Source organism: Chamaea fasciata, unplaced genomic scaffold (assembly GCF_029207755.1).
Source record: "Chamaea fasciata isolate MVZ Bird 193981 ecotype frontalis unplaced genomic scaffold, bChaFas1.0.hap1 SCAF_2, whole genome shotgun sequence".
NCBI classification, from domain to species: Eukaryota; Metazoa; Chordata; class Aves; order Passeriformes; family Sylviidae; genus Chamaea; species Chamaea fasciata.
Genome location: NW_027094087.1, coordinates 78,085,693 through 78,110,673, shown reverse-complemented (window position 1 = coordinate 78,110,673; position 24,981 = coordinate 78,085,693). Strand labels below are relative to the sequence as shown.

General features: G+C 37.1%; 2 protein-coding genes across 6 annotated transcripts in view; one reads left to right on the top strand and one right to left on the bottom strand.

Moving 5' to 3' along the window:
* FGF14 (fibroblast growth factor 14) overlaps window positions 1-7,388 on the top strand; it is a 385,249-nt gene extending 377,861 nt beyond the window's left edge. For all 5 annotated transcript variants that reach the window (XM_066176416.1, XM_066176418.1, XM_066176417.1 and 2 more), the window contains one exon: window positions 519-7,388. In XM_066176416.1, the coding sequence (XP_066032513.1) occupies window positions 519-655 (137 nt within the window). In that variant the 3' untranslated portion in view covers window positions 656-7,388. The remainder of the gene's footprint in view (window positions 1-518) is intronic.
* ITGBL1 (integrin subunit beta like 1) overlaps window positions 7,199-24,981 on the bottom strand; it is a 128,973-nt gene continuing 111,190 nt past the window's right edge. The window contains exons 9-11 of the mRNA XM_066176414.1: window positions 15,064-15,210; window positions 10,076-10,189; window positions 7,199-8,602 (exon numbers count right to left, since the gene is read on the bottom strand). Coding sequence (XP_066032511.1) covers window positions 8,511-8,602; window positions 10,076-10,189; window positions 15,064-15,210 — 353 coding nt within the window. The 3' untranslated portion in view covers window positions 7,199-8,510. The remainder of the gene's footprint in view (window positions 8,603-10,075; window positions 10,190-15,063; window positions 15,211-24,981) is intronic.

Here is a 24,981-nt window from a genome sequence, read left to right as displayed (position 1 = left end):
ATGGCCAAATTCCACAGATTTGGGAGACTGATGTACATGTAACTTCATAGAACTGGACCCTAGCCTAATCTTGCAATGTATGACTAAGAAAGAACACTTAAGACTAGACCACTGTATTGTATGATCCCATTTTTTAATTATAAATCTGTCTTATCACATTTTACTTCTAAATGCTCGCATCCTTATTTAATGTTTATTTAATGATTGCATATACCTACATGTGTACACACATGTATATTTTTGTATGCCTTATGCAAAGTTTTTCATTTCCAAGAAGCTGTAATATCCATAGTATCCAAGCAAGAATGCAGTTTCCTACTGCATTTTTAAGTCAGATGCAGAAGTGTGAGAATTTTGGAGGGTCAAGTAATTCTATCAGTGATGCAAAACCAGTGTCTGTCAAAATAAAGCTTCCCATGTATGCAAGAGGAGCATAGAAAATTAATGCTATATGAGATGAACTCTCATATGTGAGACATTGCTAAAAATGCTTCTCCTTTTCTCTTCCTTCCCCTCAGTTGCCATGTATCGAGAACCATCTTTGCATGATATTGGAGAAACAGTGCCAAAGGCTGGGGTAACTCCAAGTAAAAGCACAAGTGCATCTGCAATAATGAATGGCGGCAAACCAGTGAACAAGAGCAAGACGACATAGCCAGATCCTCACAGGTGTTGTGACTTTGCTGAGTCCCAAGTACAGTTGAGTGATTTATCCTTGCCAGACTTCCCCTCGGCAGTGTCTGTGGATCAGCTTGTGGCAGGCAAGTCACCAGCTTGCCCACTGCTGTTTCTGAACTGAGTTGTTGCAAGTGGATAAATCTCAACATGTAGCTCCACCACAACGAGAAGACACCTGGACGAACCAGCTAAACTCAGACCATGGAATGCCCTACCAGATATTGGAATGCCTTTTTAATATCTTTTCTGTGACTGTGACACTTCATGTGAATGACATACTTCACAAGTACACTTGATACCTTGCCTGCTGACAATTGCCCATAATCCCTTTTTGAGTCCAGTTTCAGCAAAATCCATGTGTTTAAGTTCTATTTTGTAGCACACAAATAATCAAGTAATTTCTAGTTAGATGCTGTAAACCTGTGCTATTATGGATTTCTCTTCTTCCCTTTTTTATAAGGCTGCTCGCTCCACTGTTTGTGACCTTTTGCAGGGATTGTGTTTCTCTATAACTTAAGTGTTGCCGGTGGCTTAGTTTTGAAAGCAATCAGGGAATCAGGAAGCCTTCAAAAATCTATTATTACAAATTATATCTATAAAGAATAGGATTGTTGTCTCTGGCTTAAAATATTGATTAAATGTGAATACTCTTTAGTAACAGATACTGTGCTTCTGAGGTTGGCATTAAAGTGGAGGGAAGAGTGTCAAACACAACCAACGGGGAGTTTTCTGAAGCATGTGTTTGGCATCCCCCTATAGTTTCTTTTTGTGTGTGTGTTTTATACATATCACAGGCTTACTGGTAATGGTAACATTTGCCTTGCCCAGCGAGCAAGACCCACTCATTTTTGGAAAAGTGGGTCCAAAGAATTTTGTAGGCCTTGTAGGTCTGAATTAAGGCTCATTTTTCATCTACTAAATCTTCATTGTTTGAAAAACAACCACCAACAATAAAAGACTAAAAAAGTAAGACTAATCAGAATTGCGCTACCTGAATCCATTTCAAATATAATCCTTTCCTGTTTTTAAGGAACTGAACTTAATGCCATTGTTATTTTTGGCTGAATCCCACATCTACTTAGCAAAGCATGGGCAAGGATGTTGTTGTGTTCTTTTTTGCAGCACCAATGCAAAGGGTAGTTACAAATTATAGTTTAATATTTCTGGTGTTTTAAAAAAAAAGTTTTAAAACTGGACGTATTACAAAACTTTATTTTCATTTTTAGCTAAGCATGCAAAGTCCGGTCCTATGTATTTCACTGGTATCCCAGTATGTACCTCCACCCAGCTTCCTAGGATAACATGCCCACCAAATTGCTAGATTGAAGGTGCCTTGCCTTGATCTCTATATACTGTACTTTCTCCTACATGAACCTAGAAGAAATCAAAAACATCATAAAATTGAAGCCTTGGATCATATTACCAGAAACAACATCAACCCTTTGAGTTTGTCACTTGTGAACAATTAAGCCAGTGTTGCGGGGGATGAAGGAGGGCGGGGGAAAGATTTAGAGAATGCCAGAGAGATGCCACTGAAGTTTTTGCACGCTTAGTCACAGGCTTTCAGAAGATGAAAAATACGGGCACTCTCTGTATGCTTAAGAAGGAATTTGTTTCTTAGAAATGGCAGCAAAGATCAAACTGTATATCAATCTGGCAAACTGTGTGGCAACACTCTCTTGGCCTCTTGCTGTTACCTTGATATTTAAAGACAAAAAGAGGAAGCCATCCGTTCCTTTTTTAGCATTGTATTTCTCGCAATTTGTTTTATCACATCTTTGTGCTGAAATCCCTAACAGAGACTGCTGATTATTTCAAAGTCCCTGCCTGCTCAGCTGAACAGTCTGATTCAGTCTGAATGAACTCTTCATACTAGTTTTCAAATGTGTTCTGTTTTTATAAGCAACATTTAGTGCACTCTTCAAGGAGGCTACTGTAAAGCTGCTAAATTCTAGATGAACTTTTTCTGTAGGTCAGATTTCTTTTTGTATGTGTGATATGAGAACAGCAAGATAATGCTTGATGTTGGGTCTTTCTAGGGAGGGAATGAGTTAAGCATGAAGCCCTCTATCCATGTAGAGAAAAAAAAAATACAAACCTAATCTAAAACTGTGATAAAAATGCAAAGAAACTTTGACTTAAGACTGTGCCCTTGCCTGCTAGCACTAAATCTGTGTGCGTGGGGAAAACAACACTTTATTAAAAACTTTGGTGTGCCATTCTCATCCCATCTGGTCCAGTGGGATTTGTGCACCATCCCTGAGAAAACAAAATCAAACCAAAGCAACTCAGATGGTGAGCTGGGGGACCCATGGGAGGCAGCAGCCTTGATGCTGTACTGTCGGCCGGGTCCCGCCGTGGCCCCAGGCCTTCTGACAATTGTAAGAGGAGAACTTCACAATATTTCAAGTAAGATAAAACAGCTGAAGGCGACATTCTCTCTCACCTGATTCATGAGGAGGGAATACATGAGTTCATGTCCCATTCAGTTGTCTTTTTACTCACCCAGTGTAAGAGCCTGAGGAGAGACAGGGCTGGAAACCTGGCTGAGCCATGCAAAGAGGATCTGGTTCATTGCCTAATCCTATATAAGTATTGTTTTCAACATTAACCTTTTGGTCCTGAGAAACTATGATCTGTGAACCAGTTTGGGAGGCTATAATTAAGGCCATATTTAATTTCTTTAAGCAGTTAGTACATACTGGAAATACAGGTTGGTTTTTTTGGTTTTGTGGGGGGTTTTTTGGGGGTTTTTTTTTTTGTTTGTTTGTTTTTTGGGGTTTTTGTTTGTTGGTTGGTTTTTTGGTTTTGGGGATTTTTTTTTGTTGTTGTTGTTGTTTCTGTGGATTAAATTCACATGAGTGTTCGATCCAATGAATCAATGTCCTGATTTTTTTTCTACAATCTGTTTAAACATAACAAAGGTATCTTTGTGCTTTGTTTAATCCCTTTTAATTTTGTCTTGTCTCATCTGTTGCATGGGAAGAGTACGACAAGGATGAACTAACTGCATGTTGTAGGTTGTGTCTGTCAAAGAACTGTTGGTCAGTGTTACAAATTTACATACATATATGCAAAGAGTTTGTCTGCATTGTACAGTTTGTGTTTATTCTTATTTGTTGTATACACAGATTCAACATGATGAATAAAACATTTATATGAAGGCATACTGGAAACCAACAAAAAAGTTTATGTAAGAAGCAGACTGTGCAAAGCATCATTGCACTGGCCACAGGGTGGTGAAACTTCATGTAAATAGGTTGGCAAACTCAGTTCTCCCCCTTTACCATGCCAAAGAAAATTTCAGCTCCTTAATACAATACCTCTCTTGCTGTTCTCCAGGATGAGACTTCACCATTTTCTTCCCTCTAAAATTAATTTTGCTGTTAAGTGAAAGCTGTTTTCAACTGTCTGTTACTACTAAAGTACTGTATAGTAAACCTGATGGAATCAATTTGTATTTACAGATTGGGGTTTTTGTACTTACATGTGCAGCTGTCCGTGAATCTGCAGCGTTCCAGGTCTTTTGCATGCTTGCATTGTATTTTGTTCTTCTGGGTTTTCTCTAATGTCTGAGAGACTGTTCACACTGCAATCCAACCTCATCTTGCCATTTTATATGTTAACACTGCACAAAGTCATTTTCTTCTCTTTTTTGATCTGTATTTCAGCTACAGTTCTATTTGGCAAAATCAGTCACACCTGCACAATTTTAGAGATCCAGTTTTGAAGAGATATGAACTTCTTCAACAAAGCACTATTTTGCTGTACTTCAAATATATTATAAATACACAAGAATCCTTATGAGATTGCTCACATGATAGAGCCTACGGAAGGGTCTCTAGCTCCTTTTAAGTGCTTTGTAGTTCACATAACAGAGCTTTTGCTTCATTTGCTGGGTTTTTTAACCATTCTCAATTGATTTTTTAACATACTGTCATTTTCATAAATGTTGGTTCTTAATAAACCCCTCCCAGGCCCTCCCCTTACCAGATATAAAGTAAAGCAATTCACTTTGACTATGGTATATACCTGAAACAATACTAAGAACCCTGGCTTTACATATATATATATATATATATATATATAAATGTATGGGGAAACTTTTTGTCTTGGTTTAAAACTAGTTTAAGCAATGAGGTATGAAAGCAGGCAGTTTGGTCCATGCAGTAAAAGTACATCATGATGATCCATCTGTTTATTGGTATAAAGAATACATTATTCAGCTACATTCAAATGGGAGTGGAAGCAAAATTAGACTACATAAGAAGGTTCTCTTTCTTTTAAATGGCCCTTTAGATAAATTCATGTTTCATGCGACGCATTCTAAAATGTTTAATAACGAGGGGTTTTTTTTCTGTTATGACTAATCCAAATGCTATGACTTATTTTTAAAGATGAAATAAATTTTTCTGTTCAATTACTTAGTCACAGAAATATTCAACTTCATCCCAGTGTCATTTAGCTGTATCATTTAGCTACAAAGTGAGATGTCATTCTGCAAAGAAGCAAGGGCAATGCATCGGAAAAGTGAGAGCAAGTACATGATAAAATGCATCTATGTGTTTCTAAGAAAGAATATAGCCAGCGGAAAAAGCAAGGATCACAAGCAGGTTAATAAATTATAGAAGCAAATAAATCCACAGGTTTTTTATAGGTGATATTACAGATATGTTATACACAATAGGCATAATCCTGCAAGTCTATTATAGAAGCACTGGCACACTTCTGGATTGTGTTCTTTCTCACATAAGAAGAAAACAAGGCTAAAGTATCTTTTTGTTTATAAGGTTTATCAATCTAATCAGTAAAAAGTTCCCTTTTAGCCAATTTGGTTTTGTCTTTTGCCACAGGCCTGGAAGCAGGTTTTTACAGTCACTAGCTATGAAGAATCAAGCCGTAAGTTTCACTTCCTGATGCCTCTTCCTGCATTTACAGTTTATGTATCTGGAATTCCCATCACAGGGAATGAGATTAGGGAAAAAAGATAACAATTTATTAACACAGCTATTATATTCAAATATGTGGAAAAATAATCTTATTCACTCTGATTTCATTTTTCTAGAGAGGAAATGAGCCACTAAACAGATATGCTGGGTGTCACATCACCAGTTACCTCAGCGTAAAGATCAGGGGAAATGTTCAAGCAACGTTATAGGAAACAGAGGAAAAATTGGAAAAGAATTAATGTGTACATTACATTTTTAGTAGTCTTATCTAATACTTTAAGGTTTATAGTAATAGCACCATTTTGTTTGATAATTGCATTTAAATGAACCACTGAGAGTAGCTGTCTCAGATATTCTGATTTTTTTCTGTATGTAAGTTAACAAACAACTTTAATAACACTTTTTGAAATGCTATGGCTACATAATCCATCCAGTAGTCAAAAAAGCTGGAGTTGATTGGTTTTAAAAAAATCAAAGTGGAAATAAAGAATACTTTATAAGTATATAAATTTAAAATTAAAGCAAACAACAAAGTATAATGCATCAAATATGAAACTAACACCACCTAAAGAATTGTGCTTTTATATATGAATATCTGAAATATCACAGGTGATCTGCAGTATACATAAATGTTTTGATGCCATGAAACAAGTCAAAAACATCTACTGACACCAGATAAGAGTTTTGATTATCTAGTACTTTCTTAATACTAATCAAAATGGAAGGAAAGCAAGGAGAACTTTGTATTCTTCACTGTTTACACTCTGATTCAGCAGATGAATGTATAAGCAAAAAAACCCAGTGATTATGAGATGATTCAGGTCAGCGGTATTCATTATTCATAAATATAAATAAAAGCAACAATTTGTGCTCTCCAGACACTAGGGTTGGCAAAATGCATATCTGCTAAAACTTAAGAAAATATTCCTGTTGAGCTCCATGGAGTTTAAGGGTTTAAACTATAAAATATAAATTAAAATTTCAAGATGATTTTTACTTTGAAGATTCTTTATGCTTTATGAATACAGTTTTGAGCTCTGCCTGATACTTTGGTTATCTGATAAGAGAGGAGCTAGTAGCTTTGGGATGTATGTCTAGTTATTTACCTGCATAGCTTATATATAAGTTGGCTGTTTGGTAATGGTACTCCCTGAGAATATGGGCTTCACCAAGCTTCATTTTTAGAAAGAAAGAATCCAGGTTAAAGGAGGAAAAAAAAGTGGTGGTTAAACAGCAAGTTATATGGGATGGGGGAATACTAAAGCAATTAAATATATTACTTTGAAATTTTGCAATCTATTACATGTTCTGTACCATTGTATTTTCTTATTTCAAAACTGTCCTTTCTAAAAGAGAAGTAATTTCTAGACTACTAATGGAAATACTTTTTTTTGGTTCATACATAGTTCCATTATTTCTGAGTCATGTACCTCTTCAAAATCAGGACCTTGGCACCTACACCACAATGTTAAAGTTTGGTATCTAAAAGAAGTATTTTTGAGCCATTTAATCAATTTCTTGCTCAATTATGGTTTCTCAAAATGTAAACACTTTTGAAACTAAAATGTATGTTTCTTTTTTTTTTTTTGCTCTGAAGAATTCAAGGGCTGCCAAATCTACATGTACAAAAAAATAAGAGACTCATATGTAAATAAGTTAGGGAAGTCCCAATTGTTGTGCATCATTCATAACTCAATGTGAGTTTCACACTGAGCAGCATTTCACCATTGGAAAATAAAAATAAAATTTTTGTTCATACCACTGCTTTGTTTGTATTTACTGCATTAAAACTTTATTCACTTTTTTGACATTGTCCAAACATCTTTGGCTGAGACCAAGCTACTGCATAGCACAGATGACTTTTCAAGTCAGTTGACATTCAGGTTCCCTGCTTCTATGAAAGCAGTTAAATTCAATGAATTCCATGTGTGACAGGGCAATCTGTCCTGAATAGTGATTTCTACTAGTAGACAGAATTTCCATCCTAAAATTTACTAATATAAAAAATTTTCATTTGCTTTACACGTAGGAGGAAACTGCAGACACATAGAACTGTACAATAGAAGAACATGTGAGTTGCAGAATACATATGCAGAATAGGCAATCATGCTTTTATATCTTTATTAGTTTCATTCCATATGTTTCTATAGATTATGTACTTGAAAGCATTGTAATATGTAGATTAGGTAACCAACTTACTGACCTATCAACCACAGAAACTAAAAGTTCTCTTGTGGAAAAGGGTCCATTCAAACATTTTGGGTCTTCAGCCTATGAGTGTCATGTAATTGGACCATAGTTACACAATTATTTGACCAAATTAAAAAAAATATTTTTATAGGTTTCTTTACAGTTCCTCTCATTTTATGAGTTGGTTCATAATCAGGATTGTTGGAAAGAAAAAAAAAAAGGGCCAAATAATCTATTTTTCAAACACCATAAAACAAATCAGACTAATTAATTGACAAATACTCAACTAGTGCTACTCTTCTACAGGTGTATTGTTGCATACTGATAAGGAGACATGACAACCAAGTAAATAACCTTAAAAAAGGGTTTTCTTATACCTTTGACTCAGGTTGCTCAAAGAAATAGTTATTATAGGTATAATATCGGTCCCACTGAATTTACAAAAAATCTCTGGAGAAGTTCCATAGGACCGATATTTTATGACTTCACCCTCTAGAGCTCAGGCTGTCCTGCTCCCTTGTTCTGATGCATTTCTTAATGGAGCAGATCCTCAAATGTGTTCTAAGGTATTTGCAATCATGAATGTGTGTGTGCATGCATACCCACACCCAGACACTTCTGAAATTAAATGTCCTAGCAGCCTAAAAAAAAAGAAAACAAACAAAAAAACTCCTCAATCTTTGACATCCTTCATTAAGGGTATTCTCTCCCCAGCCAGATTTCACAAGCATTTCCATTCCATCCTTCCCAGCACTCACAGTTTCCACAGCTACAAACACCGTTACCTAGAATAGAATGAATAAAGGGCAATTAACATATTGAAATGTACTACATTAAAATGTGTTTTATGGGAAGTAAAAAGCTCTGCTACAGTAGATGCATTGTTCCTTTATTGCTCCCCTACCCCTTTTTCCTTTGGAAGGAAGCAATTACATTGCATTAAGAAGCCACCCCACACCTATACTTACAAGGCATTAATAGCATGTTCTCAATAATTCCATCAGTGGTATTGCAAATACTGAAATTGTGTATGGTGAAGTGTAATTTTGTACACCAGTGTTTGTACCCAGCTGGTGAGGCTAAGTGTTCACACTGTGCCTCCAGGTACAAAGAAAAAGAAGATTCCTTTTAACTATTACTCAAAAAGAAAAAAGCAACAAAAGCTACCAACAGAATAGCAATAAAACCATGACTTTGAACATGAAAAGCTTTAAACCTAAATCTCATAAGTGTTATACAAATAAATCCTATCTCAAACTCTCTATTAAGTGAAAAATGTCACTGTTCCTGCAGCAGGGAAATAGTTGAGACACATCTATTAATTTTATTTGAATATTTTTTATGACCCTTGGATGCTCAGCTTGAGAGCTGTATAGCCTTTGTATCTATGTAAACTCCTCTTCCTTCTGACTTTATGAAGATCCATGATGAGGCATTAGAGTTACAGATACAGCTCCTGTTCCTGGAGCTGGTTGACTCCAGAAAATGACCCTTGCTAACAGGGCTAGCTGGAAGATACAATTTACTAGTGTCAGCCTTCCCACTCTCACTCTAATTGGCTTGCAGAGTTCTTCCGCATCTAATAATTGCTCAGCAAAGATTTTTCTAAAATTAAGGTTTGTAACAGGAAGCAGCCAGTGAGTTAATTTAGCAATTCCTATGTTGCTTCTTGTCACTATGCTTGTCACGATGGTTTGTTGGCAGCCTGCCCATTTCTATCGACATCTGCCACCTGCATATTCAGATGAGGTTAAGGTGAAGCTGCTTGAATGACTTACCATCACATCATAAAAAAAGCTATCAGCTATTCCAGACTCCCACTGACAATTGTCTGATTGCTAGGAAGCTCTGTTATCCCAGACAACTATTCCCCTAACTCACCAGTGAATTTTGTCTGTGCCTTAAATGCATTACACACATGGAATTCCAGTAAAAAAACAAAAGCTAAGGAAACCTCGTGATCGTAATGCTGACAACTGTGTCCTTTGCCACAAAACAGTAACTTGTCGTCTATTACAGAGAGAATTGTTGATGGATTCCTTAGCTGGCTTACTTATTTAAATTCAGGCTTTTAACTGTTGTTTAGAAACCTTAAGTTGATCATGGCGTTGCATGAAGAAACAATTATAGCAGGTTTGAATAACCAGCAAATGCGCTTCCTCCATCAGTGGGGAAAGAAGGAGCTGAGCTTTGTCTAACATAATTCCCATCAACTCAGTTTGTTTCCTGAAGCAATTAAGTGTTAGCCTGTACTGCACCTGTGCAAATGAGACCATCGTGTTTGTCACAGTCTCTGTCATCACATTCACAGAAATCACCCGAAATGTACCATTCCTGGGGTGAACAGATGCACTTTCCACAGTGGCAGGAGCCTGAAATCACAAAAATTATTACTCACAGTCAGAGAGTACTGGCACATTCAGACTAGAAAATAACAACCCAAATCACACATATGCACCCATACGCACATGTGCATGTGCACAAAATTGCTGCCTAAGAGGCTGTGGCATAAAAGAAAATAATCAAGCTAAAAGCCTTTTGAATGAAAGGATTCTTTTGGCATGAGATAGAGTACGGTGCGATGTTGTTACTACTGATGCTTTGATCCTGCTATTTCAATTAATCAGGACTCACATTTTGAAGTTTTCTTTTAGTTTCAGAGACCTACAATCAGGGCTTCCCTTCCCAGTAACTGTTTTGGGTTTTTTTGGGTTTGTTTTTTTTTTTAAACCAGCAAAGATCAAATTGTCCCCAACCCATTGTTACTGAAGGCAGTAAAATCACACCCAGGAAGAAAATATAGTCTTCCTCATTTAAAGGTTTTAGGGGTGAGTTCACAAAAGACCAGCAGTGCCCAAGACTACCACCTATAAATCCCCAAAATCCACTTCACCACAAACGAAGCTTCTCCAGCCCCCATGGAATTACTGAACATTTGGTCTAGGTCAGAAAGGGTTTGTACACACTTGGCAGCTCAGCAATTGGCTCGTTCCTGCAGTGTGCCCTAAGGCCCTTTGTTGGAACAAGTTGCTCTCCCTCTCCTCAAGGAAGTCAGGCCACACCTTCACATGCAAAGCAGGGACTGGAAGGTCAAGTTCAGGTGATGCCATAACCCAGGGAGCACAAGAAACCTCCCTTGAAGAGAAGACTCTGAGGCATTCTCACCTTCAAGAGAAGGTTCATGGCTCTGAATCCTGGACAGTGACAGGAACCCCTGGACAATCATGTGTCAGGAAGCCTATAGCCAGAGAAGTGTGTGAGAGAGGCTTTCCTGCAACTAGAAATGCCACAAGGAGATGGTAGTTCTTCCTGAATGATTCCAGCACTTGGCTGAAGAGACTTGGCTTTTAAAAGATCGCATCTTCAGCAGCCTATAAAGATTTCAAACACTGAAGTGGGGATCTTACTAACTGCTAATCAAAAATCCTTTTGTGGACCTAGCCTTAAGAAGGGGTAAGAGCAGAAATCAATGTTTAAAAAAAATAAATTAAAAAACCCAGATTAATCATAACAAAGAATATGTGCAAAATTTTCAACTACAAGGGGCTGAGTTAAAAAAAAAGAAAAGTCATCAAAGAAGCTTTTGACCTTTTACAGAAGATGCTTAAAAATGAGTTAAATGCACCTGAAAATCCTAGCCTCCTGTGGTATTTCCAGAATGATTCCATTAAAACATCACCAATGAGTTGAATGCATTATTAAAGATAAAATAGAAGGAAGCTTGGTTATGTCAGCATATAACCTAAACAGAATTCATAGGTTACTCAACAGGGCCTGAGCCAAAGCCTATAAAATTGTCCTTTTCCATTTTTCCAGTTCTTTCAGTGACCTCTGAATAAAATCCATAGTAACAACTCTAATACACTTAAAGAAAAAAGTTGCATCCGTTGATATCAACCAATTTTCCATTGCTTTTCCCATAAATACTGAAGCTTAATTCTTGAAAACTTCAGAACAGCTTCAGCAGAGTATCATATTTTTAATTAAATATGTAATTTAATGCTTATTTTAAATTCACAAAAATTAACTCATTGCCTAATTTTAGGGAAATGCTTTAGCTTGTAACATATGGAAGATGTAAATATATTCAGGAAGAGCTAGTGATTAGAACATTTGAGGATGGAAGTATTTGATTAAGCATCTACTTTTTCTGTGAGTTCTGAGTACTACTTACTGAGCCAGTGGCCTAGAAAATACTGACATTCCCTACAAGGATCAAAAATGCCATTGTATAAGGAGGCAGTGGAGGATAGCATACATATCATGGGGTTACTCTTTTAAGAGGTACACTAAGATACACTTGAGAGTAATTTAAACCAGATACCTCTGTTTATGCAAACTGCAAGGTACCGACATCTGAAAATAACGAGGAATAGTATGAGTATTTTAGTGAAATTAAAGCAGTTATTAAGAGTATTACATTGTAAGAAGCCTGAAGTGATTCTGCATAAGCAAGCACTGATTCTGCTACTGAGGGATGCTCTCGATGTTTAAAACTGTTTTGCAGAAGATACAGCAAATTTAACACCAAGTCAAGCAAGGAAGATAAGGCTCCAAAATACAAAATCTGTTAGGGAAATGAATTTATGGAGTCTTTTCCCTGAACAGGGCATGCTGCTCTGGGAGACTCCTCAGTTTAATTGAGTCTAATGAGTTGCAGGGTGTTTCCTGGGATCCCAGCCAGATCCTCTTGGATGGGATTTGGCTCATTACCTTGCCCACATCCTGCACCGTTACAGTCACCATGTACAGCCCTATCTTTACTGCCAGGGAGGCAGCAGCGTGGTGGGTGTTGCTGTTTTCCTTGGGCAGAGCTTTTGCTACAGGTGGCACAGTCAGCGAGCCAAGATTCTGAAAACAGCCTAGGAATGTGGATGGCCAACTTTGCTTATATTAGCAGAGTGCAATTTTCTGATAGTGTTCAGCAGTTATCTGCTGAAAAACAGGACTCTTCACAGTCTATTAAAACCTACATACAGAAACTCAAGCTAGCCTCAGTCCATTTTAGCATTTGCATATCATGGCTAGATTTCCAACAAAAATGGAATAACCACCAATAGTGCACAGGTTCGAAATTCCCTTTTATTTGACCAGTAATCATTACATTTTTCTCACTGTAGGTAATCAGAAATAAAAATTTGCTATTTTGGTTGCTGGATAGTTGCTTCACTATCTATGAACAGTGTTTTAAACTATGAATATCCAGTAAGACATGATTTCCAGGTACACATCTTAGCATCAAGAATAGATTTGCAAAAAAAAAACCAAAAACGGATAGCAATGGAAGTTTCAAGTAATTAGACTTACTATTACACTTACTAAAGACAATTAGTCTTTGCCTGTGATCCCCATCCTGCTCAGAGAAAAGGCAGGAGATTCTTGGTTGTTTACTGGCCATACACTACTGAAGATGTCTTATGGGGGTGATTTCTCTTTTGAGACAAGCACTTACATGTGAATTGGTGTTCCTACAATAAAGCTGCTAATGCATCTAATTTGACACAGCTTTTTTATATTGACAGTCCTCAGGGCAACCTTTCATGACGTTGGAAGCCGATATGTGCTCAGGGGCCAAAGATACTTAACCAAAAAAACCCCACCACTGCTGCTAAGTATCGATTTAGGGTCACAGAATCACAGAATGGGTCAAGTTGGAAAGGACACTAGAGCACCTTCCAGGCTGCTACAGATGATACAAGTGACCAGATCCCAAACCACGCCCCAGCAGCATAGCCAACAGAGGCAAAAAATCCTTGATATCTCTGCAAATTCTTGATGAATTATCTACTCCCAAAGCCTCAAAGTAAATTGCACCCTTGAAACACATGTTTAAAGCTAATTGTTCTCACAGTAAGAACCACAGGCTGGAATAAATAGTTCTCAGCCATCCTTAGAAAAAGATAGCAGATAATACAAATATATTAAAAACCATCATAATTTTTCGAACTTACATAGAATCTTACATAAAACATTTTATTGATACCAAGCATATTCCCTCATCCTCATGGTTTATATACAAAATCTCAGTGAGGCTCGTATTAAGAGAAAAAAGTTAATTTCTTCAGTAAAACAGAGTAATTTCCATTTCTCCAGTAACTCACCATCCTCTTACATATATACTAATGTAAAGATAGTCCCATCTGGAAAAAACAGAGAAACAGTGCAACTTTCTCATTTTTTATGACATTGCATCAACTGAGGGGGGGCGGGGGGGGGATGGGACCTCAAAACAAAATGAAATGGTGCAATAGGGAGAATTCTGATAATGATAATACAGATGGATGAAGACTGGGCTGGGAAACCCCACTTAAATTTCCTTTTCACTGAAATAAAAGTCACCAAAGGGAAAACTGGAAATCTGCCTGGTGTAGAAAGCTCCTAACTGGTTTTTTCCAGCTGGCAGATTTCTTTCCTGTCTATGCAAGGGACATAAAAATAAAGGAAATGGCACACAGAGTCTGGATTGAGTGCATCCTAGGCTCCAACCAGTCTCTTTCTTGTCTACCCTTTTTCAGAAATATTATATACAAAAATAGGCAATTTGCACTACAGGGGAGCTAAAAAGCCCTCTTTCCATTAATGCAATTTCCTAGCCTGAAGGACTGCAAGGTAAGAACCTCAGAGAATAATTTCAGATAATTATTAAGATTTTCTAACTTTTATTCTTCCCTGTTGCAATTTTTTTAGAGCTGAACTGAAGCTGATGCAACCACGTGAATGAAAATTAGTAAATGAGAAAGTCTGCAGGATTCATTTGTGGGGGTTGCAGACATCTACTTTTCCTTTGTGGCTGTTTTGGGAAGCAGAGTGATTAAGGATACCAAATTGCTTTTAAAAATTTCCTCCATTTACTGTTGTCCAATATACTGCATTTGCCATCTTCCCCACTGGAGTGTTACTGTGGGTGGTACCTTTTTCCCCCAAAGTGAAAGGAGCACTAACAGTTAGTTTATAATGTACAGGTGTTCCACACAGACCATCAGTTAAACACATACAGGAAATTATATGCTACTAACAAATTGCATAGGAGAGCAATGCTGCTGAACGCGTATGGCTGGGGTGGGTGTCTGACAAAATGGATGTAAGTGCATTATAGACCAGCCTTTAACATCCTTTTAATAATGAGTGCCTTTGAAAGACAGGGTTTCTAAACAACGCCCCCCTGCCATGCACATTAATCTTCCAGAAGGTGATTCTTTTCCTCTGTCAGGCACTGACACAGGGCAGCCCAGCTGCCAGATCTTACCCTTCCCGGAGCATAATACGCCATCCGCTGACTCGCAGAGACTTCTGCTCTCCTCCTCCGTCATGTTGCACTTCCTTGAGTGCTGGCACAACTTTCCAAACCACCCATCCTGGCAAATGCATCGGCCACACGAGCAGATACCATGGCCTGTAAGGACACCAAGGTTGGTTATGAGCAAGACAAGCAGAAACCCGTGACTGTGGTCACAGCTTCAGACCTCTTCAGTATGAAGTGTGTGCTATGGGACAGAAACACTGATGGGTGGAGTGCACAGCTTCCCAGCCAGATGGCCTTCTCCAGTCCTCTCCTTCTTGTTAAACAGAGTGCCCTAATGATGGCCAGAAAAAAAGTGAGAGATAGGTCAAAGAAACCCTAAAACATGGGTCAGAAATGGGTGCTAGAAGTCATAATTCACATTTTAAAGAAGGGGAGGGGAAAGATAAAACATAATTTTCAAAAAAATTATTTGTAAAAAATTATTTTAAAAATTAAAATATGTTGAATAATAAACTGAGTGGAAAATTTGGCCAGGAAAAAGGGAAAACTGACAACAAATATAGACAAGAATAGAGGAATGGAGAATAGAAGTAAAAAAGAAGTAAGAAATGTCTCCCAGGCAGAATTACATTTTTCAGCTTTGAATAATATTTCTGCATCAGAGACAATAATTCCTTAGCTAATCAGTTACCTAGGAAGCAAATTATACATACCAGTGACTTTTGTCCTGTCCTATCTGCTATGTAGGGCAAGAGAGTAGAAATGAAGGACTGAGATAATTTGGGAGCATGGACTGGGAAGAAGGGAACAAGCAGTAGAAGTATCTGGGAAAGCATCAAGCTGTCGGACGCAGGGAAGCAAACCAGCAATTTTGTTTTCCTGATTAGTGGGTTTCTTAGGAGCCTCCAGTGCAACTTGATTTTGTAAACTCTGAGGCAACACTGGTAGAAGGCCAGAGGAAAGACAAACCTGGTAGTTTGCTGTAAGTGAAATTCATTCAAGTTTACTGATGGTCAAATACTTTACAAATTTTAATTACAAAAATACTGGAAGTAGCTCCAAAGTCTTGAAGCTGTCTTTTCCAGTGTCAAAAAATTCAAAATAATTTTTGTATACCAGACTCTGTATTGATCTTTGCAGTTTTTATCATATTATTGATGTCTATTATATTTTTATCATATTTATCATATTATTACACACCTATAAAGGCTCAGTTAACAACAACACAGTCTTACTATAGCAGTATTTCCACCCACTTCTAAAAACTGATAACTAGCAATGATAAAGTTTGATCCTACTTGAACTTTTGTGTCAGACTGGGAAACAAGAACAACTACACGACAACCCAAAATACAAGAGGTAGAAAACAAGCATATGTACTTTCCTTTCTTTGCCCCTTCCAGATAGAAGTCATGCAATTGTCTATATTAACTAACTAAAATTAAGCATCTGTCACAGCATCTCTATCTACCTTATTTATTTTTAATTAGTAGCATAGAGATTAGAACTCAGATTAGATTAGCGTAGCCAATTAATGGATGTCACTGCTGCAAAATTATTTCTGAAGATACAAACCCCTCTACTCTTTTAGCAGTGAATAGTATGAAATCCATGGCAATTTCATTGAGAAAGTAATTTTAAGGCATTTTTCTTGTAGTCATTATGTGTTACTGAATGAAAAGACTGATCATTTCTGTAAAGCCTTTACACAAGTCATATAAAAAGGTAATGAATAATCTAAAAATTTGCAGCAAACACTTGCAGTTTACCACATATAATTTGACTTGCATTTTTCTGTAATGAAAATTACTCTCTTCCTTTATGCCATGTAAGTCCTCAAAACATAAAGGATCCTTTTGTCTCAAATAATCCATTAAAAAAAATAATAATTGTTCCTCCTTGACACCAGCTTGGGCAGCTGCAGCTTTTTGGATGCCTCATCCATCGGGGTGGCAAGTGTACAAGTGTTCAGCCCACTGCTTGTTAACTCTAAGATATCTCATGCAAGTGTGGTAGCCAGAAAGAAACTTCTTTACATGGTCTAGTTGTGAATATCCTCCTCCAGAGGAGGGTAGGGGTAGAAAGAAAGGGGTAATCTGAATAGTTAAATCAGTATTTTATCATGTTAAGCAATTCATTTTGGCTGGACTTCTTCAATTGAAGATTTTTCTTTACCCCTAACTATATAGATTAAGCAGATTTACTGAGAAGTGTTAATCTATCAATATTTCAGACCTAACATAAAACAGTTAAAATCACAAACAAATTACATTGCAAATGCTTATTCATAAAAAGTCATGTTAATGAACTTTAAATAATCAACAATGTTTAAAAAAAATTCTCAAAGAATAAAGACTTTGATGAAGGAGAGGCAAAGAAGACAAAAAGATGGTGTCAAATACTCTGTCATTTTGTTCAGAATTATAAGGCGAATAACCACAAGATTTAAATGTGAAATATGAATTCCACAGAAAAGCAAGCTGTGACAGACTACTAGTAGGGGCTCATTATAACCCAAATCAACCCGAATCAAACTGGACACCAGGATGAATTATTTCTTGCCATGCCTGGAATTCAAATTGTGTTGTTGTGGGAAACTTCGGCTTAGGACTACTCATGCAGCCGTTGTTGGTGTTCTCCAAAAACCCGCATGATCATTTTGTAATACAAAAGGTACTGCTAAAGGGGAGCACCAGCACAATGAAAAAGGTGAAGTAATCATTACAGAGGAAGCTGGTTCTTATTTACAGAGTAACTATTACAGACAGATGATGTTCTAGAAGGGCAAACTGAGGCCAGACCCAAGCAAAATTTGGCACCTTGGGAACAGAAGTTTCTCAAACTAACACAATATAATGTATTTTAAATGGATGAAAAATAAAAAGTTTTAAAAGTGAAATAAGGATATGAGAAACTGCACCATAACAAAGGATCCCTGATATAGAACACAAGAGAAAATGAAACAAATATTTTCTCTGTATTTAAATAGAAACAGGATTTCCATTTTATTTTTTCTTTTAAATTGCAGGACTTTCCATTATATTATTAGCAGAAGAGAATATTAAACTACATATATCTGCAAGAAATATTTCTAGGTGAGCAGGCTCCATTACCCTGCCCAAATATGCTAAATGAGCTGCTAAAAACATCCTTGGAACACTGATTTTTATTATTTGATTTTTTTTATTGAATACCAGAAGACCAGAACAGTTGTAACAACTGCATTTGGAGAAACCTAACATAAATGTGAAGTAAAATACTGACTGTCTATTGTATTTTCAAAGTAGGTCAGTTAATCTTCTCTAAGTCTAATGAAGGTGGACTGTGGCTCCCGTTTGAGTAACACAACAGTCGAGCAGTTCAGTAACACCTTCAAGTGAAACACTGCAGCAAAAAGGGACAATGCCACTCTCACACCTACCTACCCAGAAAAAAGTGAGGAGGCACAGAATTAGAGCATTGATGAGATGGTGTTGAAGTCCTGCAGCTCTGTGATATCCATGTTTGAAGAGATTTTTGCAAAACTTGGAAGGGTACTAAAAAGTTCTGAGGAATTCAGTGGGTTTCAGAACGGGTACTCTCAAACTACCAGAGAAGGACAAAGCAAGAGAGAAAACCTGATACCACACGAGATCATGTAAGAAATGAACCAGCATTTCAAACAAGGGTGATGACTATTAGAACAAACTTTCAAGTGATGTTGTCATGGGTTACGCATGTCTTAGGAGTTCAGAGAGCATGGCCTGCTCAGAGACAGGCTGCTGCTGCACACAGTGCACAGACTTCAATGCAGGGGAAGCATAGCAGTGGTGTAATAGCTATTTATAGCCTAATGGAAGAGGTTCAACAGAAAAGCCCCTTTTGGATTCACAAAATTAATATCTATTAATCAGCTTAAATGTTAATGTACTAGCAATTCCTTTACTGCTCATTCGAGCAGAAGGATTAAATTAAAATGCTTTTTGCAAACCTTAATCACATTTTATGCTATCTGAAAAGCTAAACAAACTAAGTTCTCTGTGCATCTAGGTAAAGTGTTGACTTTTCGTACACCTACACAAATGTCTGGGTGACCAGGACAGAAATCTGTAGTGCTTTTAAAAGAAAAACTAGAAAAATTAAAATTAATTTAATTCAGACTATGCAATGCCATTAGTACCTGTATTAGCTACAGTAGTCACTCTTGTAACTAATACCTACCGATCAAATTTTCAAATTTAACTGTTGCTGCCCCTGGATGTGCCTCAGAGCTAGGATGAAACAGTTAAACACAAGCACACAGGCATTGAATCATTAACTCTCCTCTTAGTATTGCCAAAATGAAACCGTAATTCACATTAATTTTAATCCAGTTAGACTATGAGTTCTCCAATATTAATACCACAATTTTCACCTTTGTTAGCACCAGTTTTACTCAGTAAACATGTGTATGAACTGTTGGTTTGGTTTTCTGGGATTTTTTTGGTGGTTTTTTTTCACCCCAGAATACATTGCGTTTTTCAATAACAAATACTGCAATAAAAATTCTCCATTAAGTAATAGATATAGAGAGAGAATATATCTGTCTAGCATATTCACTATCTATATTTGGCATATATACTGAATTCCGTAACAATTATATGTTCTTCAGATTCCTCTGTCAAAAGAATATGGTCGCTGCTTTAAAGACTTTTCGAGAGAACAGTTGAAAGAGCTGTTGGGTAGGATATAAACTTTTGTTTTAACATGGTAGGAACCTCAGAGAAATTAGAGATTCAATTCAGATGCCAAATAGCATTGGACATGCCCTAAGGCATCAAGATCACCCTCATGATGGCAGCAGCCAGGCAGGCACCCCTGTGTCCTGGTGGAGCCAAGCTGGGGTCAGGCAAGGGTAGTCTTAGGGATCACAGGTGATAAAAGGTGCTTTAATTTACTTGGTTGAAGATTTTGAAATTATGTGCCATATAGTTGGAAAAGCCACGGCTGGCTCAGGAGTCATATTTCTGAATTCTCAGAGCAGTCAGTACCAAAACTTGTCTCTGTTTGGGAAATTGACAGGTAATATTTCTCTTTCCTAATTTTTTTTTTTTTTTACATATATGAGAGAGTTCCACAAATGTCTTGTATACTTCTGTTTCTGTGGATCAACATTAGTGCAAGAAATGAGGAAACTCTCTGACAGCAACTGTACCATACTTAGCTTTGCTTAATGAAGCATATAATTAATCAAAGCTCTCTCATCTCTGTGGTTATGGTCTTATTGGTCACCATAAGAACATGTTATCTGAAAATATCATGCTTCTGCTTCACTGAACAGATGACAAAAATAAATGTCATTCATGATTTCTGCCGTAAGGACCTAGAACTTTCACAAAAAAAGATTTTACATTTCCTGTTGTACATCTTATATTCAAAAAAAGAAGAAAAAAAGGCAGTACTTCCTCTGAATCCAATTATTTAGCCCAGCTGGATAGTAATGAATTTTTTTTTATTCAAAGGACAATAGCAATTAGGGGCAACTTATACCAGACTTTTGAGAGGGAGCTTTACCATTGTACATCCTGGCAATGACTCTGCAATCCTAGAACCCATTACTATAAGAATGTGATATAGAAGTTTCTGTCTCAGTTTCAAAAGTTTAAATCATTGGAAAGATGGGAATTGTGGATTCAGGTATATATATGCCTTATAAACTCCAGATTTTCCCTTCTTTAGTACTTAATACTGGTTCAAATAATGTATGGATGAAAATGTGTAAGTAAGCGCCAGAAGAAACACCAGAATGAGGTCAAATGCATGACCTGCACTGATAACCAACAACAAATTCACAGGAGTTAACTTAGGAATGTGTTATTTTGTCAAAATCAGAAGATCTGTACTTTCATTAAACAATAAGATGAATGTCATGTTGACTTGTTGGCAGAAGAGTGTGTGCTCAACAACAAAAGATGTCAGTGCAGACACAGCACATAACTTGTATCACTCTTTTCCTCATAACCCCAACAAGAACAGCTTTGTCCCATGAATGTCAAAAATCAGGAAGCACAGACAACAGGCACCAGACTTGCCTGAAGTTTACAGAGATAAAAAAAAGCAAACTGTGAGTCAAAAGGCTGACCCTAATTTTTGGGTCCTAAATAAATAAAAGATGTATTTAAAGACCAGTTTGTTATTGTCAGTCAAGAAGAACAAAAGAGACCTAACAGGAATTTGATGGGTGGCATCCCTCATCCACGTTGTGTGTCATACACAAGGAATCCTGACCAAACTGTTAAATGCAGGCACTTTGATGCTTGTATTTGGGTGTGAGAATGCAAGAAGATGAAATCAACAAAAGGACATGTCTGAGTGGTGAAAATTAATTTACTTGTGGATTTCTTAAAAAAAATACTAACTTCCCCTCCCATAAAATCTCAAGCAGAGTTTTTGCTACACTGTTTTCTTACACTTAGAGAAGAGAGAGGTGTGAAGGTAAATCTGAGTAAGGAGGGAAATATTAATTACCTCAGCATTTGCTCCAAGCGTAAGTCAACTCTTCCAGCTTCTAGAAGGCTTTAAAGTATAACTAGAATTTCAAACTAATGAGAACTAATGCCTTTTACCAAAAGGCGCTCTTTGACGCAATTTCAGGACTCCCTGAAGTGTTAGGATTGCATTTTGGTGAGGACTGTATTTTCATGTGCTCTGGTCAAAACAATTAGTTTAAAAGTCCTCAAAGTGGAATTGCTCATTCGAAAATAAAGAAATCAGACTTACAGTATTCCACTGTCACCAGTCAAGAACTGGTTTACTGGAATGATCAGTCTTAGTTGTTTCTTAGTGTTAAAGACAGTGCAAACATTTATGAATAAACATTAAAAGGTCCTATCTAATCTAAATCTTCTCTAAAGGTAATCTCTAATCTTATCTAAAGCTAATGGTTTTATTGATGGCCCACTATTTGAAGCAGAGTGATATATTGATGCAATACAAAATGGGTGCACCCATAGAAATATGTATGTCTTGTTATGAGTCACATTTTACAAGTTTAAACCTTTACAAGTGATCCTAGTTTCAACCAACTTTCTACTATTTTTGTTTGGCTTGGTTTTGTTACAGAGTTTTTAATCAGCATAATTACACAGGAACTTGTGGTATTCAGAGGACCCCAAAGGTTTTGTTTTATTCCTTCAATAAATAGGCTATTACTTGGCTGTGACAAGAACCCATAGCTAGGCCACTAATTGTCCACAGGACAAATTGAAGTGAATGGAGTTAGGAGCATTATTAAATCCATTTCAAATTGATCTTTACTGTTGTTCTGAGTTCTTGTTGTCCCCCTGCCTTCAATCCTGAAAGAGAAAATAATTGTAATGGACAACAGTGAGGTGGAGCAGCCAATGATGAAATCACTGGAAAATATGACAGGACACAGAAAGGAAACAAATACCACTAGAAAGCTTAGGATGCATCTGCAGCAAGCAGCACAGCCATAACCTCAGAGGGCGGAGAGAAGTATGTCTCACCAGGATACAGGATGAGTAAATACAAGCCTCATGTGAAAAAGAGGCACAGTGTTGCCAAGGACTTGTACTGGCAAACCTGTGATTCTCTGGTCATGTGTGTGCACCAAAAACCACTTAACTTGCACATGAAAGATTCAAAGAACCAAGTGACGCCAAAGGAAATGGGATGTTATATATTTCTGTGGATCAATACTGTCGTATACCTGGGAAAATCTTACATAATCAAAAAACCTGAACAGTAGGGAAAGGCCCATTAGGTAAAACATATTTGTCTTGAAAAGGCTGCATGAGACATCTTCTCCAGTCTTATTAAGCCTATGTACAGTGCCACAGACAAAAGAAGAGGAGCATGAAGGAAAGACTTGGAAAGCAGATCAAGGAAGGTGAATCCACTCCACTCTGGTGAGACCCCACCTGGAGTACTGTGTCCAGTTCTGTGGTCCCTTGTAGAAGAAAGACATAATTCTGCTGGAACAGGTCCAGAGAATATCCCCAAAAATGGTCAGAGGGATGTAGCATCCCTCTTATGAGGAATGGCTGAGACCATTGAGATTGTTTAGCCTGAAGAAGAGAAGGCTCTGGAGAGACCATACTGTGACCTTTCCATGTTATAAAGGGAGAGTATAAAAAAGACTGAGAGAGATTTTTTTACCAAGGTCTGTTGTGACAGAACGAAGGATAATGGTTTTATTCTGAAATATAATGGGTTTAGCTTGGACATAAGGAAGAGATTTTTTCATGATTGGGGTGTTGAGACTTGCAACAGGTTGCCAAGAGCTGTAGATTCCCCGCTCCTGAAAATGTTCAAGGCCAGGTTGGATGAGGCTCTGAGCAGCCTGGTCTTAGTGAAAGGTTCCGTGCCCATGTCAGGGGTGGTAGGACTAGATGATCTCTAAAGTTCCCCTTCAACCCAAACTATGCTGTGATTCCATAATTATATGAATCAATTTCTAACAGTGGAGTGCTGTGAAATCTATGCCGAGTCCTCCTGCAACCTCTGTCTTTGTGGAGACATTAAGTCTCTATTCTTGGTACTGCGTTGATGGACAGCTGAATTTTTAAGCAAATGACTCACTACAATCATGCAGAAACATGGCCATGGGGTCTCATTCAGTTGTACCCTAATTTATCATAGCTTTCAACTCATGTCTGTCTGTCGTTGCATGGACAGCTGGTCTGGAAAGCAAGCTATTAATCAGTCTCTGCTGGTTGGAGAAGGCCAGTAACAATTTTTATTCAAATCATTTATGTTGTCATTCACATTTCTCATTTTAGCATGCATTTAATGTCTAAACACTGGTCTTCCTTCTTGGTGCTTACAGGCACTCAGTGCTCACTGTCAGACCCCACACAGTCCAGCTTATGAAGCTCTGAAGACAGATTTACTAGCAAGGGTTTATGTCCTCACTGTGATTGCTTAGGCAGCAACTGTGATAGAAAAATAGCAATGAAAAGAGGACAAGGAAAGAGGAAAAACTTAGCAGTTCAGCAAGATATTTCAGGAAGTTCAGGCTGAGATAGAAACACCGCCAAACCCAAAAGAGAGGGAGATGTAATAATGTAAAATATGAGTGATATAAACAGAATAGATATTTTTAGCATGGATGATGACGAATTTTATTTCCCAACTATTTAATTTCTAACAAATATGAAGCAGATTTTCAGCGCTTCTCAGTGCTTTAATGTCCTGTACATGAATTTAATATCAATTTTTTTTCCATACACTCATATTATTGAATTACTCTGAACGCTGTAAACTATTTTTATGGCTGGTTAGATATTCAAACCAAAATTTTGTTATATAGGCAAAATATATGTCTATATTCTGCATGGGAGACACCTTGAATAAATATTCTCTCTAGTCAGGGAATGTACATGAGGATCACGAAGCAATACATTCTTTATCCTACACAGAGATTAGGAATACAATACAACGTGCCTTTGTTCATACCAACAACTTTGTTAATATTTAGAATCAAAGAGTAATTTTAAAAATGAAACACACAAAATCTAGAAAGAGATCATTAAGGATAAATATTATTCGCCTGCTTATAAAATGCCATGTGGTATGCATGCACTTACATATCCAAAACTACCTTGAAATACTGCTAAAACACCAACATACTTTACTGAAATATCACAACATAAGGTTTTCACTGTCAACACTAAAATAAACCATCTGCATCTACAATTACTATGACACTGTCTCTCAAGCATTTTTCATTCTTTTATAACATATTTTGCTACTTTTTTAGAGAACAGGCATATCACTGTCAGTGAATACAAAATATTTAAAAGTTTTGCTGGTCATTAGTACCTTTAGGTTTATTACAACACCCTCAATAAAGCATCAGTTGTACTAAACACAACGTAAGGTTACCTAACATTTTAGGTTTTTGTTTAAGTGTCTGTATTCTTTAATGAATACTGATGG